We start from the raw sequence: 16,853 nt of genomic DNA, 5'->3' as shown, positions 1-16,853 counted from the left end.
AGGGATGGCAGCAAGTCCTGAAATGATGGGTCTTGGGGATGTCAAATTAACACCTGCTACTAAAATGAACAATAAGGCAGATGGGACACCAAAAGCAGAATCCAAGTCAAAGGTAAAATGTTTTGGTTTTCTGTTTTTTTTTTTTTTTTTTTAACTGCCTCCTGTCTCATCCTCCTCAGTGTCCACGGAAATAAAATTGTCATGTGTTACCTTGGGTTGAACATGGTATCTATCTAGTAAGTGTGTTTCCCAAGAGAAACGTAATTTGATTTGCCTTTCTTGCCCTGAACAGACTTCTCATTAGTATGGTTGCCTTGTAATATGTGGTATGACTGCTTCTTGTGACTATGGTTCTTGCTCAAGGGTGTAGCAAGTGAGTTGGATATTCTCTTTTGGGATGTATTATGCTTTGGAACATAATCAAAGAAATAAGTGTCCCAAAATGTATATGTAGGTGGGGTTTAGAGTAGGCCCTGGCTATATTTGTAATGTATTACTTCTGTTTAGAAACTGCTAAATATTAACATACGTTAATAATGGCACTGTTCAGGAGCCTCTATTTGTGATGTGTAGTACAAATCCATAAGATCATCTCTTCCCAAGGAGATACTTTGGTCTCCCCATCCAAATCTCAGTGTCGATATCACATTCTTGTTTTCTACCATGGGTGCACACACCTTAGTTCTCAGGGAGGTATCTTTTACTTGTTAATATATTTTCTGCTATATTTGAATCCTGTATTGGGGCCTGCGATACAAGAACAGCTACACCTGAATTCTCTACAGATGCCATCAGGGCTCACTTCTTCCTTTTGGGTTTCACTCTCACTACAAGGTTAGAATTTCTTCAGCTCTCAGAGATATTTGACTTTCAAGGGCTGTGGATATAAGCTAGACCCCAAGTCTGTCGTGTCCCGTTGGTAGAGCCATACTCCCTGGCTCTATGGCAGGCACAGCGCTGTTCAGTGCTGCGTTCTTGCATCACGGTAGTTAGTCTGCCTGCACTATTACCTGCTGCTGGGAGTTTATCAATAAGTTGCAGCTAACCCAGTGCTGTTACACAAATTCATTGCAAGATGATTGTCTTGAGTACTTGGCAGCATGTTGGCATTTTGTATGAGGGTGTATCAGTACACACAGGGCTTGTTTTCTGCTCTGCACCTAATGTTTTCTCTGACACTTAATGTCTAGTGCTGTCTTCTATCCCAGCATCACTCTACCTAGTGTTGTCGACATTCATGTTAACTTAAGAAGGTTGCAGTTCCTTGTATATGCGCAGCTTTGGGGCATGTTAGGACCCTTCTTAACACCTACATTAGAAGACTTCAGGTCACTCTTCCATGCCTTCCTCCTATGAAGAAGAAAAAAAGGGAAGGGGAAAGAGTTTGGAGTTGGCTAGTGATTAGATTAGGAATGAGTGATTATACTCAGACAAACGAATATGCCCATGGTTGTGTAGCTGACCATGGTATATTTGGAGATCATGTTAGATCTTAGGTGTTGCCCCTATTTGCTTAGCCCTGTGGGTAGAATGCCCAAATCCTAGAAAAATACTTCTGTAAATCTGGCCTGAGCCGACCAAGGTGTGCACTAAAGAGACTAAAAAGCTAGGAGCGAAAGCATGAGCCACGCAAGCCACTGAATGAGGAGACTCTTGCCATCCTTTACAGAGACCCTTCAGCTGTCAGTAAGGCTGGGAAAGGGACTTTTCCATTGAAGTTCACGTGTCTTCCTCTGAGGACTCAGAAATTCAGCTCTCCATCTAGAATTTTTAATGGATGCCTCATAGACCTTGGGAAGTAGTCTGCCTCTCTAAAACACTTGAGCATCTGTCATCCTGGGGCTACTGGGACCTGCAGGAGGTTTGTGGTGTGTGCTGACATCTCTAAGTTGTCTGGGAGGAAGTTCCATTCTTGCTCTATCCGTGCCTACGAATTTGTATGTTCTTGTTTCATACCTGGGCCGATCTTGCCATTACTAAGGAGAATATACTTGAACAGATGCATCTTCTGGGACAGCATTTTTTGAGTCTCCGGTTGCTATTCATAGCTAATTACGGATTACAGCTTGAATCAGAAGTGGTCTTAGAAAAATAAAGATAATCTAATTGAAGAAAGGCTAGAGGTAAGGAGATTCAACATGATTTGCCCTTGATGCGTCCGGCCCAATGGGCTGGCTTGGGGTGTGCCAGTGGTTCCAAGCGGTTCTTCAGGATTTGTCAGAAAGATTCAAACAGTTGAGCATTTTAGTTCTACAATTCATCAACTCTTCAGTTCAGAAATGAAGGAAAGCCATTTCCTCCCAGGGCTTCCAAGAATGTTTGCTAGCTCTTTGGGAGTAATCAGGCTCATCCACAAAACAGCTTTGTAGCTTTAGGAATTATCACCCATCGTGATGAAACTGCCAAAAGAAGTATAAACAAACCTGGGTTTGTTTCTGGTGCAGACTCGGGATTAGTCAGTTATCACCTCTCAGCTGAGAGGTGGTAAACTAGAGCGTTGCAGTTGTTTCACAAACAAACTCTTACTAATCCCAGTATGAAAGCCTGAAGAAGGAAGCAAACAAGTTCTTCAAGGAGTATTTTCCTTTATGCTGCTGTTATGGGTTCAAAAGAACCTCCAAAAAAGCTGTTACTAACCCTGAGCCCCTAGTCTCCTTCTCTGCTCTCTGTAGGAAAATACATGCTCTGCAAGTTTGACACCACTACCAGAGTCTGCAGGAAGACTTAGAAGATCTCTCACTTCTGCTCATGTGTTCTGGCAGCTGCCTTTCTATTTATGAGAAACCAAGGACTTGAATGCTCTTGAACTAGGAGATCCTGGAAGCTGCAAATAAGGGGTGTTGTGTCCTCCTGGCCTGTGCTATTCAAGGATTATCTCATGTTTCCCTCCAGAACGTTGAAACACACAGTAGCGCTTTTGAGTTCAGGAATGCTAATTCTACTTCTGTTATGCTTTTTCCCAAAAGAGACCAATACCACGTGCTGGGCTTAATAAGCATGTTGTTTGATTTGATGTTCAGGATGGTGCATCAGCCTCTTTCATGCCCTTGTTAATTTGAGACTGGCTTCAGCTCCGAACTTTCAAGTGTTTCAGTTCTTCCAGTCTAAAGGAAATAAGTTGGACTTCTAGTAGAAGCATCTCATTACTAGCACATCTCTCGCATCACTGAAGGGCAGGACGTTTTAACGTTATAGCACCTGAAAGAGATTTGCTGTTTGCATAGCAGTTGTGGCAGCTCCTCTAAGGTGACAAGGAAATCAGGTTTACTAAAACTGAAGTCAGTGCTTGTTAGAGGCTTGCTTCAGTTCTAACATCAGTTATGAAATTTCATCATTGTAGCCTTAAAATCCACAGCTGTTGTGCTTTGAAGTTTGCTTATTTGCCTAATTGACTGCGTGTGGTATATGGTCAAGCCCAACAAATTTTCCTGTGAATCAATGAGAAGGGCTCCCTTTTGGTGTCTAGAGAATACTTTTCCCTAGCCAGAATAGTAGGTGAACACACTCTATCATGGATGTAGGGCTTCATCTAGAACATCACTGGATTTGAAGTTCCTGTTCACTTTGGAAGGTAACTCTTAAGTAGGCATTTGGCATGCCAAAAACGTTTCTACCTTTACTGCAGATATGTGTGATCCAGATGGTGAAAGGTGAAATAATGTCATCCTGCACTACATCAAATGACTGGGGGGAAGCAAGGATCATTTCTGCTCTCTCAGCTTTCTCATAGGTGCATCCCATACCATAGCTCTGCACTTCCCTGGCCTTTACGTTCTCCTGGCGGATTCGCTCAGCAGGCCAAAACAGAGCAAAGCAAGCGTCAGAAAACTTACTCCAAAGAAAGTTTGTGACATGCTTTCCTTGACAGGGCAGGTTTCTCTGCTAATCAAAAACTGCCTGCGATGTCCTCTCATATCCTGAAGGCCAGTGAAAATTGAGGCAAGATGCAGGACTGCAGATTTTACCACTAAATAGACTCCTAGACAACTTTGTGAAACAGATATACATATTGGCCACTGGTTCCTACATACTTTATGGCTGTAGACTTGTAATCCTTATTCCTACAGTACATTTCCATATCAGACAGTCTTCCTGGATCCTGATGCACAAGCAGTAGCAAACCCATATGGGAAATCGTGTCACATCTGGGTAGCAGGCGATCTCTGCACTTCTGTCAGGGAATAGGGAAGGGAACAGAGATCATTTTTGGGGTTCCTGTCACACATATTGGTCAAGTGGTTGCCTAGGGCATGTTTGTTTTTATTCCCTTTACAATGTTTCATGCCAGTTTATCCTGGCATCCTCTACTTGTGTAATGGGAGAGACTGATGGGAGGGCAGTATTCATCATGGCAGAGTGTGACAGCTATGGGAATCTCATTTGAAGTTGAAATAGAAGTTTTCTCATATATTTAGCAAACAACTCCATAGAGGATCTCTCAAAGAGATGGCACTCTGCAAAATCTCCTTGAGGTTTGTTTGGTTTCTGTAGCATTTCTAAAACCTTTCACTTTTTAAAAATAGATATTCTGTGAATTCCTTGAGTAGTAGCTGGTTTCTTGATACCTTTGTCAAATAACACTGTCTTTTAGACTGACCTTGATCTAGGACAAGTGTAGGCCTAATATAAGGCTGTTCCCCATAAAACAGCAGAATTTTGACTCTTGAACTTTCTTCTGATTGGCTTTAAAAACATCTTTGATGTGAACTAACTGGTTTTGTGCGCTCAGTCCTGATATCTGTTTCTTTCTCCTAGAAGTCCAGTTCCTCTACTACGACCAATGAGAAGATCACCAAACTCTATGAGCTGGGTGGTGAGCCTGAAAGGAAGATCTGGGTAGATCGGTATCTAGCTTTTACTGAAGAGAAGGCCATGGGCATGACCAATCTCCCAGCAGTAGGCAGGAAACCCTTGGACCTTTACCGGCTCTACATCTCAGTGAAGGAGATTGGAGGATTGACACAGGTGAGTGTCTGGTAGTCACAAGTCAATACGCAAGAGAATTCAAAGGTGGCTTTGATGCCATATGTGAGCCATGAGTTTCTTTCTAAGTGTGTGTGTTTGGGGGTGGGGGAAATAAAACCTAGCATCTTTTAAGTAAACCAAATGTCTATCCCCCTGTCTGGTTGAAAAGAGTCTATGGTGAAATGCAGTTCAAGTGCTTTCCCTTCCCCTCTGTCCAGTGCAAAGATTGGTGACACTGGCTTTGTCTTTGCATCTGGCAGTCAACTGACCTTGTGGTTAGTTATTTTGCCACTTGACTTATTCATCGCTGTTTAAACTGTTTTCTTGAGGTGAGAAAAGAGAAGTTTACTTTCAGAAGAAGAGAATTTATTTGTTTCTAAACACCGCTGAAGACATGCCACTTAGCTCTTGCTGCATCATTTGTTTTAGTTGGGAAGTGTTGATTTCTTCTCAGAAAGTGTCCTGAAGAGAAGTAGCTGCGATTTTGAGTTTAGGGTCTTGTGTTTGGTTGTGCAGGTCAACAAAAATAAGAAATGGCGCGAATTAGCCACAAATCTCAACGTGGGCACGTCCAGCAGTGCAGCTAGTTCTTTGAAGAAGCAGTACATCCAGTGTCTCTATGCCTTTGAGTGCAAGATTGAGCGAGGTGAAGACCCCCCTCCAGATATCTTTGCAGCTGCAGATTCGAAAAAGTCTCAAACTAAGATACAACCTCCATCTCCAGGTGAGTTTAGAGACTGATTTCAGGAGTGTGATGGCTGACTGAACCAGGGGATCAGTGGCATCCTGCAGGCTTGGCTCCCTGTGCTGTGGGCCAGGCTGGTGGCAACCTTCTGCAAAGTCCCCATGCCTGTTCCTAATCAAATCTCTTGTTTGTTGTGTAGACTAAATTCTCTTCTAATATGGGAGTAAATGATACTGGGAATAAGCCAAACCTCTTGATGGATATATTTCATGTTTTGGGGGTCTCATCCATGTATGAAGTTAAAAAAAAAAAAAAAGGTGAAAATATAAATATGTATGTATGTATATACACACACCTCTATAATTACCATTGCATCACTGCAGTATGAGAGTCTGATGGGGAGAGAAGTCTGAAGTTGACTTTTTGTGAGGATCTCTGCATATTCTAGGAGCAGACCTTTTTATTGCTTAGCTTTAGGAACCTTCTAGAAAAGCACTGCTTGCTTTGACTATGCAAGTACTACCTTCTGGCAGTAAATGCTTGATGTGGGTGTGTGCTCATCTTCCTTGTGAATTCTTTCTGTGTTTAGCAGGAGACAGTGAGACCTTTCTGAGGTTCTGTGCTCAGAGACCTTTGTAAGCCTGTTTAGAGTTAGATACTCTAGGATTTGAGACCTTTAAAATGAACTTTTTAAAAGTTAGGAATTCATAAGTCTTTATGCTGTTGTTTCAAATTTAATGGGATTCTCCAGTTTCTGAAAACTTAAGCGTAGTGTCTATCCAGATTTGTTAATGCAAAAAAAAAAAAAAAAAAAAAAGTAGAAAACAGCTGGGCTAGCGGTGCACGTTATACTCTCTTGTGTTCCGGAAGTCTAATTGTTTCTGTCTCATTTGCATTAAGTTCATTGCTTGAATTGCTGCTGAACTTGCTAAGCCTTTAAGCTTCAGTTTTCCAGTTTGCCTTAAAAGCAAACCCTTCCAATATCTTTTCTGGTCAGGAGCTTGTTCATGTAGGTGAAATAAAAACTTTGTCTGCTTTGAAGTTCCTCTAATGTTTGGGGAAAAAGATGTCTTTTTGGTTCTGAAACATGAGATTTCTGTCTAGCTCCTGAGGAGTGGAATAATGAACCCTTTTCTGATTGTACTGCTGCTGAATCTCAGTCCTGCTAACCCCTTGATCGACAGCGTGCTTGTCCGAATGTCACCATTCTGTTGGCAGCTACATTTATCTATCCCTCCAGTTTAAGATTTTATTTATTTATTTTAAGGACTAAGTAATCTTTCTACTAGTCAGGAAACCTGTTCCAGTGTGGATTCAACGTTGGTGTATTCTGCGAGGTAAAATGACTTTTGTGTCATTAGACTAAAATTCTGTCTGAAGTGGTGTCTGAGTTCCACTTAGACTAGATCACAAATCCCATCCCAGTTTCTAAAAACTCTTGCCAATGGAGATACTAGGCAGTGGAACAGAAATGTTAAGAGCGTTTGGAGTTTATTTGGATGGGGGTGAGGCATTTGGGAAGCCACTTAAAACTTCTTGTAGCACTAGGTGCCTGCCAGAATGGATTAGACGGTGAATCAATTCTTGTTTTGTTTTAGCTAATGTGATGGTACATGGAAGTCCTGAGACTGCCTTCCAGGGCTGTGGAAAGCCTGAGCTCTTGCTTCAGTGCTTCAACACTTAGCAGTAGGAATTTGCAGGGCTCGTACCCTGAACTGCACATCTGTGCAGCTCTGTTAACTCAGTCCATAGGTTTGATTCCTGCTATGAGATGACTGTTCTGCATTTCATATTTAAACTACTCTCTCTGCTTGTCTTAGTTCAGACTTCTGCAACTGAGAGTATGCAGAAGCAACACTGAAGCACAGTTGGTTGCTGTGATCCTTTCCACCATGTAACTCAGCATGTTCATGCTACTCTTTCACTTTCCTTTTCCTTCTCTCTTGTTCCCCTGGATCAGCAGCAGCCACAGAGGCTAGGGACAACATGAGTTGCTCTCTCAACCTCAGCTGCGGCTTAAGAGCCTAAGAGGAGCACTGAGTCCTGAGGAGCACTCCTGCTCCAGGGGTTGCTGAGGCCCCTCTAAGGCAGCATCCTCCAGCCTTGCACGCACAGAGGCCTGTCTCCCAAGGAATCACACTTGCTGGAGAGTAACGTCCCTGTTTGAAAGCTGAGTGGAGCAGAGCAGGGCATCTTGAAGTTCTGTTGTTTGGATGCAGGGCTCTAAGCCATCCCACAGAGAGAGGTGTGTGCTTTACCCTCCTTGCAGATTTTATAACCTATTGGCATTGGCTTACGCTTCATTCCAGCCCATTCAGTTGTGAAAACAAGCTTCTGCGTAATTTTGTGAAGATCATGATGTATGGTTCCGCATTAAATTACTTTTTGTGGCTGTGGAGCATCTAAAGGCCTTGCTGAGCGATTGAGTAAAGCTCTTCACGTCAGAGTATTTCCACGCACTCTTATTCCTCCAAACCCCAAAATGTTTACAGAAAGATCTTGCCTGAAGTGGACTGGGTATTGCCTCGCGAGCGCTCAGATTTCCTGCAAACCTCTTTGGGTCCTTCTTGCAAACGGCAGTGTGTCCTCGGGGAGGTGTAATCAGTCTGCTCTTGGGTTTTAATTCTCAGAGCGTGGAATTGGCCTGGCTCCAACAGTGTGTAAATTTGTGAGTGGGAGGGACAGCAGGGAGTGGGGACAAACACCAAATGGCAGTGACGCTGGGAATGTCTTGAGGCCACTTCCTGCCGATGCCAATGCTTGTAACGCCTTGGAGACAGCAGCAAATTCCTAGGGGAAAGAGGGGAATTGAGCCGCTGCTGCCTGGGGACATAGAGCACTGGGGCGGGGGCCTTATGAATGAAGCTCCCCGCTGAGCTCGCCTCTGCCCTTCCTTCTCACGGGACCTCCCCAGGCTGGGAGGGAGTCAGGGAGCGGAGGACAGGGTGCCAGGAAGGTGGGGTGTAAACAAACATGCCCTGGACATGACCTCGGAGGATTTTAATGAATAGCTGGAATGACTCATCAACCAGCAGGGCTGAAGCTGAGGGATATCGGGTGCTGGGGCTGGTAACTAATGGAAACATTAATTAAGAGTTCAGCTCTTGCCAGCTGCAAGGAGCATATGAACCTGAGAGCTGAGGCTGCCACAGCGATCCAGGGGCAGAGCAGAGCTCCTAGAGCTGACGGCGCAGCTGGATTACACATGATGGCCTGGGATTTTCGCTGAAAGCTTACTGTAGCGTAAAGTAACTCACACAAAGCCAGGGAACTTGCTGGACGGGTTTTGTCGTTCAGTGAAAGATCCGGCATCTCCGGCATTCCCTGTTCCAGGAATCTTTGGGAGTGGTGTGGTGTTTGAATTAACCTGCATGAATTAACCCACTGGAAAGGCACAGCAGACAGAGGAGCCTTGTTCAGAGTTGCTTAGTAACTTCAGCTGAAGTGCTGGAGTTTCCATCACTCATAAAGAATATGACACTGCAGGAGAGGGCTCAAACCCACCTTCTTTCCTGGTCAGAAAGCAAATGTGAAGGTGACAGGACCATAGTTGTCACTTGAGAGAAAGCATCGTATTCCCCTCTTTATGGCACGCTGTAGAACATCACCATTTGAAACCGGATAGCCCGGGGAATGTGACCACTGTGGTGGCATGATACATAAAGGGGAGCATGGTTAAAATGGAGGCATGGCAAAAATGAACATATCTTCCCAGCTTTACGTTACTGTATGCGGTTCTTCTGGGAAGTCAGGCCCAGTGGTATGTTCCTGCAGTGTTGGACTCCTGATATTTTAGCCATGTTTCATCTGTCTTTGAGGATTCGTCACTCTGTTCTTGAGCTCGATAATCTGGGAGGTTCTGGGTTGTATCTGTTGAGTGCAGTGCTCCTCATGCTACATTTCTGTTCTTGCAGCGGGTTCAGGCTCTATGCAGGGTCCTCAGACGCCTCAGTCCACCAGCAGCTCCATGGCAGAAGGAGGAGACTTGAAGCCACCGACTCCAGCGTCTACGCCACACAGTCAAATGCCCCCTTTGCCAGGCATCAGGTATAAAATCATTGCACCCTTTCCCATCAGGGTGGCTGTGAGATGCAACTGTGAGGTTGCCTTGGGGTCACTACCCCATAGGGGAGCCTTGGCTCCTTGGCTTTTTTCCTCCCTTGTTAAAGGCTCACAGCAACACTGCTGATTCTGCATCTCTCTATGTCTGTATAATCATCACTTTGGGGATTGGGGCCAAGGAGGGTGTTGCAAAAGGGCAGTTTTTCCTGCTTCTGTTGGAGGAGCGTAACTACAGCCCTTCTAGGGAATAGCAACACCTGAGGGAATATGTGGGGTGAAGAATCCTGCAGGTCATCATGGACCTCTATAACTCTGTGTTTGTGGGTTTCTTGAATCAGGAGTAACTCAGTGGGCCTTCAGGATGCCTTTGCAGATGGCAGTGATCCCACGTTCCAGAAGCGGAACTCCATGACTCCCAATCCAGGTTACCAGCCCAGCATGAATACCTCCGACATGATGGGTCGCATGTCTTATGAGCCAAATAAAGATCCTTACAGCAGTATGAGGAAAGGTGAGGAAGTCCTTGCCTGCTCCTCTCCCTTTTCTCCATGAGCGCTAGTCCCTGAATCTGGCTGTATGCTGGAATGTGTTGTAGGAGTATTTAGACCTTCTGCTTGCCCTTCTTCCTCTGGAAGAAGGAATTTGTCTCTAAAGCAGATGTAGATATGTTTTGTTGACCCTTCTTTCAATCTTTCAGCTCCAGGAAGCGATCCCTTCATGTCCTCAGGGCAGGGCCCCAACAGTGGTATGGGTGACCCTTACAATCGTGCTGCAGGTCCAGGGATGGGTAACATGACCATGGGACAGCGGCAACACTATTCCTATGGAGGCCCTTACGACAGAGTGAGGTGGGTGCTTGAAACCATTGAGAACCTGGTTTGCTTGACTCGTGTGAAATGATTACCTTCTCATCACTACAGTGATTTTCTTGACCATCCTTTTCCATTTGAGGAGTGAAGGTGAATTTAAGTGAATGCGTGTTTTTTTTCTCTTTGTTTCTATGTAGGACGGAGCCTGGCATGGGACCGGAGGGCAGTTTAGCTACTGGAACTCCACAGCCAAACATCATGCCTTCCACCCCCGAGTCAGGGATGTACTCTCCCAGCCGCTACCCGCAACAGCAGCAGCAGCAGCAAAGGTCTGTGTAGGGTATTGCCACAAACAGCTCTTCCCACTTCTAGGGAGCTTTGAGACTGTTGAAATGAAATATGCTTCTGATCAGAAGAGTAACATACCTGTTTCTTCTCTAGACATGATTCCTATGGCAATCAATTCTCCACTCAAGGCACATCCTCGGGCAGCCCTTTCCCTAGCCAGCAAACTACCATGTATCAACAACAACAGCAGGTAAGGTACCAGAAAGCTTCTGGTTTGGTTGACTCAGAGAAGGAGTTTTATCTGTGCATTATGTGAAAAAGGAAGCATGAAAACTCTTTGGGCAGTATATTTGCTTTATGGACATGTAAGTGTTAGATAGAATTATGTACATTATACATGTTTCTGCCAGTTTCTAAATAGTGTAAATAATTTTTAATTTGCGTTTTCAGTGTCGTGTTAGAAAACGCACCATGTTCTGAGAATGGAGACACTGCAGTTTGGTCGGGTGCGCTCAGGGTTCGGGAGACAGGAGATCAGGAAGCTTTATTGAGCTTCTCTGCCCTCTGGGAACTTTCTGAATCCCTTTGTGTTTCTGTACCAAGTTGATCCAAATAATCAGAGGAGTTTGTCTGCAATAAGTCCCTTGATAGTTCTGGTGAGCTGTTTCAGGTGGATCATTCCACACAACTTACTGAGCCTGCAGGCAAAGGCTTCAGAGCTGCCTCCACTCCCCTGTTGCCTTACTGCCTCTCCTACTCACAGCTTTGTTTCAGGAAGAGTTTGAATGAACATGTATCTCTTGCCATAATCCTTATATATAACTTGCTCTTTGTATCAGTGCCAGGACCTATAATATTTTCCTGATAATAATAATTTTCCTGAGTCCTCTGGTTTAGGAGAGTATAGAGAGGGCACTTGCTGAGCTGTGCTAAGAATAATTCCAACTGCTCTGCAGTTTGGCTCTGCAACCAGAGCCACGGGGCTCTGAGCCAAGAGTTCGAGTTACTCTGGTACTTGTCATCTTTAAAGCCCTAGAGCTCCATCTGAAGCCAGTCATGACAGCAGAGCTTCTGAATCGACTGGATAGTACTTAAAGCAAAGACCCTTGGAGGCAAGAGGGATCTAGGTTTTAATTTTTTCTCAGCAGTTAACTGTTTTCTGCATTGGCACTTAGAAGAAGTAGAGGAGGAGAACAGTTCTTGCTCCTTTCAGTGACGTGTTTTGAAATCCACAAGGAAAGGAAGAAGCGAAAAGTACAATAGCTTTTAATGCATTTTGTTTGATGCTTTGGCAAAAACTTCTGTTTTCTGGGAAATGTAAGAGAAATGTCCAAAAGTTCCTGGATTTGAAAGGGAAAGAAATACCTGCACACAGATTGGTTTGTGGTGAGCATTTTTTTATGGGAAAGTCTTTTCTGTGGACAGATTTCTGCCCCTAGGGCATCCTTGTAGGATCCACAAGGAAACTATGCAGCCTGCTGCAAGGAATTGGCCTCAGCTTGTGAAACTGAAAGGTCAATCTAACTTCACATTGGCTAACAAAAAAAAAAAAAAAAAAAAAAAGGGAAGAAGAAAAAAGAGAAATGCGTTTCCATGCCACGCGGATACATCCTCTGGCTCTGCACAGATCTACCCATTGAGTTAGGATTGCTTCTTTCTAACTAAATACATCTCATTGTTCACGGAGCCTTTATTTTCCTTGTAGAATTACAAACGACCAATGGATGGCAGCTACGGCCCGCCTGCCAAGCGTCACGAAGGGGAGATGTACAACGTACCGTACAGTGCCGGGCAGGGGCAGACACAGCAGCAGCTGCCTCCAGCACAGACCCAGCAACCAAGCCAGCAGCAAACTGCACAGCCGTCTCCCCAGCAGGACTTGTATAACCAGTATGGGAATACATACCCTGCTGCTGACCGCCGATCTGCTGGAGGGCCACAGAACCAGTTCCCATTCCAATTTGGCAGAGACAGGGTCTCAGCTCCCCCAGGCTCCAATGCTCAGCAGAACATGCCTCCTCAGATGATGGGTGGCCCCATACAGTCTACTCCGGAGGGCCCACAGCAGGGTGCCATGTGGCAAGGGCGCAACGAAATAGGGTACAGCTATCCAAATCGGCAGAGCACTGGCTCTGCGCCCCAGGGGCCTGCTTATCACGGAGTGACTCGAACAGATGAAATTCTGCATTCAGATCAGAGGGTAAACCATGAGGGACCGTGGCCTTCCCATGGGAACCGGCAACCTCCTTATGGTCCCTCTGCCCCCGTACCCCCAATGACTAGGCCCCCTCAGTCTAACTACCAGACCCCTCCTAGCATGCAGAATCACATTCCTCAGGTATCCAGCCCAGCACCTCTGCCCAGACCTCTGGAGAACCGCACTTCTCCTAGTAAATCTCCATTCCTGCACTCGGGGATGAAAATGCAGAAGGCAGGACCACCAGTCCCTGCCTCGCATATAACACCAGCAGCTGTACAGCCTCCCATGATACGACGAGACATCACCTTCCCTCCCGGTTCAGTAGAAGCTACACAACCTGTGTTGAAGCAGAGGAGACGACTGACAGCAAAAGATATTGGTAAGAGGAAGCTTGTGCTTTTCTGCTTGTGTCCATCAAGAGGTGCTGCTGCTACTCTTTGGTACAGCGCTGCCAGGCAGAAGGGCTCTGGCTCCATAAGGACTTCGTTTTTGCAGGATAGTTGCATTTTCAGCTACAGTGTCCATGTTTGGCATTGTCTGCAGAGAGATTGCTGGTACATACAGTTCATGCAACATCTTAAAGCAGGCTCTGCTCTTCGTGGGACCAGAAAGCAGTATCAAGTATCTCCTTTTTGTTTTTAAACTCCAGGAGCTGGAAGTATCATGTGTTTATGTTACAGGAACTCCTGAAGCCTGGAGAGTGATGATGTCTCTGAAGTCTGGGCTGTTGGCTGAAAGTACGTGGGCCTTAGATACCATAAACATCCTTCTCTATGATGACAACAGCATAATGACCTTCAACCTCAGCCAGGTGGGTGCAGATGCTCTGTGACACAGGTCTTTGAAGTGCTAATTTTGTACAATTTTCTGTCAGCAAGACAACAGAAAGCAGCTCGTGCCCTTGCAGTGTTAAACTCCCAGGCATCCCCACACCTGCAGAGCATATCAGGTCAGGGAGAGCTCGGGACCTGGGTAGCTGCGTGCTGCTGACACGCTGGCCTGTGCAATTTCCGTGTTTATTGGTACATGAGCACTTGTCTCCTCTCTAGTGAGATGCCTCTGTAATGCCAAGGAAGTGAACAAGGGTGAGGAATAAGGGTGAGGAGGCTAAAATGGACTTTGCAGTGTGGGCACTGTGAAAGGCTGGAGGCTGCCTGTGTTCCCTGGTGTTGATGGCGTGCGCCTCTAGCCCTGGCTTTCCCCTGTGCCCCTCTTAATTGAGGCTGGGATGCTAGTGCGGAGAGGCTAACCTTTCTCGGACTGCTGCCACGCGTGTGTGTGACTGTTGTAAAAACTGCTCCATGACACTGTAAAGGGTCTTTTGCTTAGGACTGCCCTTTGGCTTGCTGTGTATTAACTAGAGAGGAGCTACAACCGAGAACAGATGCGTGTTTGCAGAGGTGTGTATGTGTCATGGCAAGGGGGTTGGATACTGATAGTGTATATTTTTTTGTTTGTTCCTTTTCCCAGAGGACAGAAAACTCCCTTTTGCAAATGAGGTTTATTGCCAGTGTAAAGAGAACACATTAATTAACAGTACTGCTTAAACTCTTAGCCCTTCATGCCCTGCTTTCCTTGTTGTTCATGCTGGCCTAAGCTGGTTTCTGATCACTGTTCCCTTCCTTCCCCTTCTGTTTTTCTCCTCCCTTGTAGCTGCCGGGCTTGCTGGAGCTCTTGGTGGAGTATTTCCGGCGTTGCCTGATTGAGATCTTTGGAATCCTGAAGGAATATGAGGTGGGAGACCCAGGGCAGAGAACACTACTGGATCCTGGAAGGTTCTGCAAAGCTTCGAGTCCCCTTCACGAAGAAGGGGATGAAGATGATGAACCCCGGCGTCTGAACTGTGAGGTGGAAGAGGAGGGTGAGGAAGAGGAGGAGGCTGCATTTGCAAGCAAGGACAAAGCACCTCTAGAGAGCAGTGAGGAAAAGCTAGTTAGTAAATTTGACAAGCTTCCAGTCAAGGTCGTGCAGAAAAACGACCCATTTGTGGTAGATTATTCAGACAAGCTGGGGCGAGTGCAGGAGTTTGACAGCGGACTGCTGCACTGGCGGATTGGTGGCGGAGATACCACTGAGCACATTCAGACCCACTTCGAGAGCAAGACGGAGCTACTGTTTACTCACAAACGAGCTTCCTGCAACTCTGTCTTGAGGAAACGTTCAGCGACTGAGAGCAATCCAAGCACTAGGGAAGGAGAAACTCTTGCATCCGACAGCTCCTCAGAGAAGAGGATAACTGCCACCATGGACGACATGCTTTCAGCACGTCCAGGCTCCCTGGCAGATGAGGAGGAAGAAATCAAAGCTTCAGAAACCGCGAAGGAAAGCAGCAAGTTTCCATTTGGCATTAGTCCAGCTCAGAGCCACAGAAATATAAAAATTTTGGAGGACGAGCCTCACAGTAAAGATGAGACGCCCCTCTGCACCCTCCTAGACTGGCAGGACTCTCTGGCTAAGCGCTGCATCTGTGTCTCTAACATTATCAGGAGTTTATCGTTTGTGCCGGGCAATGACTTTGAAATGTCTAAACATCCCGGGCTGCTGCTGATACTAGGGAAACTGATTCTCTTGCACCACAAGCATCCAGAGCGCAAGCAGGCACCCCTGACGTATGAGAAAGAGGAGGAGCACGACCAAGGGGTGAGCTGCAACAAGGTGGAATGGTGGTGGGACTGCTTGGAGATGCTGCGTGAAAATACACTGGTCACGTTAGCCAACATTTCTGGCCAGCTGGACCTCTCCCCTTACCCAGAAAGCATCTGTTTGCCTATCCTGGATGGACTCCTCCATTGGGCAGTATGTCCATCAGCAGAGGCCCAGGATCCCTTTCCAACACTGGGGCCTAATGCTGTCCTCTCCCCTCAGAGACTGGTTTTGGAAACGCTCAGCAAACTCAGCATTCAGGACAACAACGTGGATTTGATTCTTGCAACTCCCCCCTTCAGTCGCTTGGAGAAGCTCTACAGCACCATGGTGCGTTTCCTTAGTGACAGAAAGAACCCGGTGTGTCGAGAGATGGCTGTGGTACTACTGGCCAACTTGGCACAGGGGGACAGCCTGGCAGCAAGAGCGATAGCTGTGCAGAAGGGCAGCATTGGCAACTTGCTGGGCTTCTTGGAGGACAGCCTGGCCGCCACGCAGTTCCAGCAGAGCCAGGCCGGCTTGATGCACATGCAGAACCCGCCCTTCGAGTCAACGAGTGTGGACATGATGCGCCGAGCTGCTCGGGCGCTGCTCGCCCTGGCCAAGGTGGACGAGAACCACTCGGAGTTCACATTATACGAGTCGCGACTGTTGGACATCTCCGTGTCGCCTTTGATGAACTCTTTGGTTTCACAAGTTATTTGTGATGTACTGTTTTTAATTGGCCAGTCATGACAGCTGTGGGATCCGAGACCCTGTGTGCGTGTGCGTGAGTGGAGAACTTAGAAACTGACTGTTGCCCTTTATTTATGCAAAACCACCTCAGAATCCACTGTCTGCCCTGCGCTGTCCTGCTTCTCCCTTGGGGAAAGATGTCCCCGTTCCCTCTCCCCTTCCCCTGCCCTTCAAATTTGTCCTGAACCCCTTATTAAAGGAGACAAAGTTCTGTCTGCATAGAAGACTTTTTTATTTTAACCAAAGTTACTGTCGTTTACAGTGAGTTTGGGGAAAACGACTTGCCGTGTTATCACATTGACAGGCGCCACTTTCATAACTGTTTTTAATGGTAAACTCTGAAGGACAAAAGTGACTGCTGAACTCTGTGTGGTTTATCGTTGTACATTCACAATCTTGCAGGAACCAAGAAGTTACCAGTTGTGAACAGACCTTGTCCAAGGGAGGCCTGTGCAGTAGCGTGTAG

General features: G+C 46.1%; 1 protein-coding gene across 2 annotated transcripts in view; it reads left to right on the top strand.

Annotated features, from left to right (window-relative positions):
* The window catches only part of ARID1A (AT-rich interaction domain 1A), a 63,634-nt gene that overhangs the window by 46,027 nt on the left and 754 nt on the right, over positions 1-16,853 (top strand). Inside the window, exons 10-20 of one of the 2 annotated variants that reach the window (XM_062594048.1) lie at positions 3-112; positions 4,756-4,965; positions 5,482-5,689; positions 9,565-9,697; positions 10,051-10,223; positions 10,410-10,560; positions 10,719-10,850; positions 10,963-11,059; positions 12,515-13,388; positions 13,690-13,820; positions 14,663-16,853. The exon at positions 14,663-16,853 is cut by the window's right edge and continues 754 nt beyond it. In XM_062594048.1, coding sequence (XP_062450032.1) covers positions 3-112; positions 4,756-4,965; positions 5,482-5,689; positions 9,565-9,697; positions 10,051-10,223; positions 10,410-10,560; positions 10,719-10,850; positions 10,963-11,059; positions 12,515-13,388; positions 13,690-13,820; positions 14,663-16,387 — 3,944 coding nt within the window. In that variant the 3' untranslated portion in view covers positions 16,388-16,853. The remainder of the gene's footprint in view (positions 1-2; positions 113-4,755; positions 4,966-5,481; positions 5,690-9,564; positions 9,698-10,050; positions 10,224-10,409; positions 10,561-10,718; positions 10,851-10,962; positions 11,060-12,514; positions 13,389-13,689; positions 13,821-14,662) is intronic. The other variant, XM_062594049.1, reaches the window with a different exon arrangement.

This window comes from Rhea pennata, chromosome 23 (genome assembly GCF_028389875.1).
Source record: "Rhea pennata isolate bPtePen1 chromosome 23, bPtePen1.pri, whole genome shotgun sequence".
NCBI classification, from domain to species: domain Eukaryota; kingdom Metazoa; phylum Chordata; class Aves; order Rheiformes; family Rheidae; genus Rhea; species Rhea pennata.
This window is presented reverse-complemented; position numbering and strand designations above follow the sequence as displayed.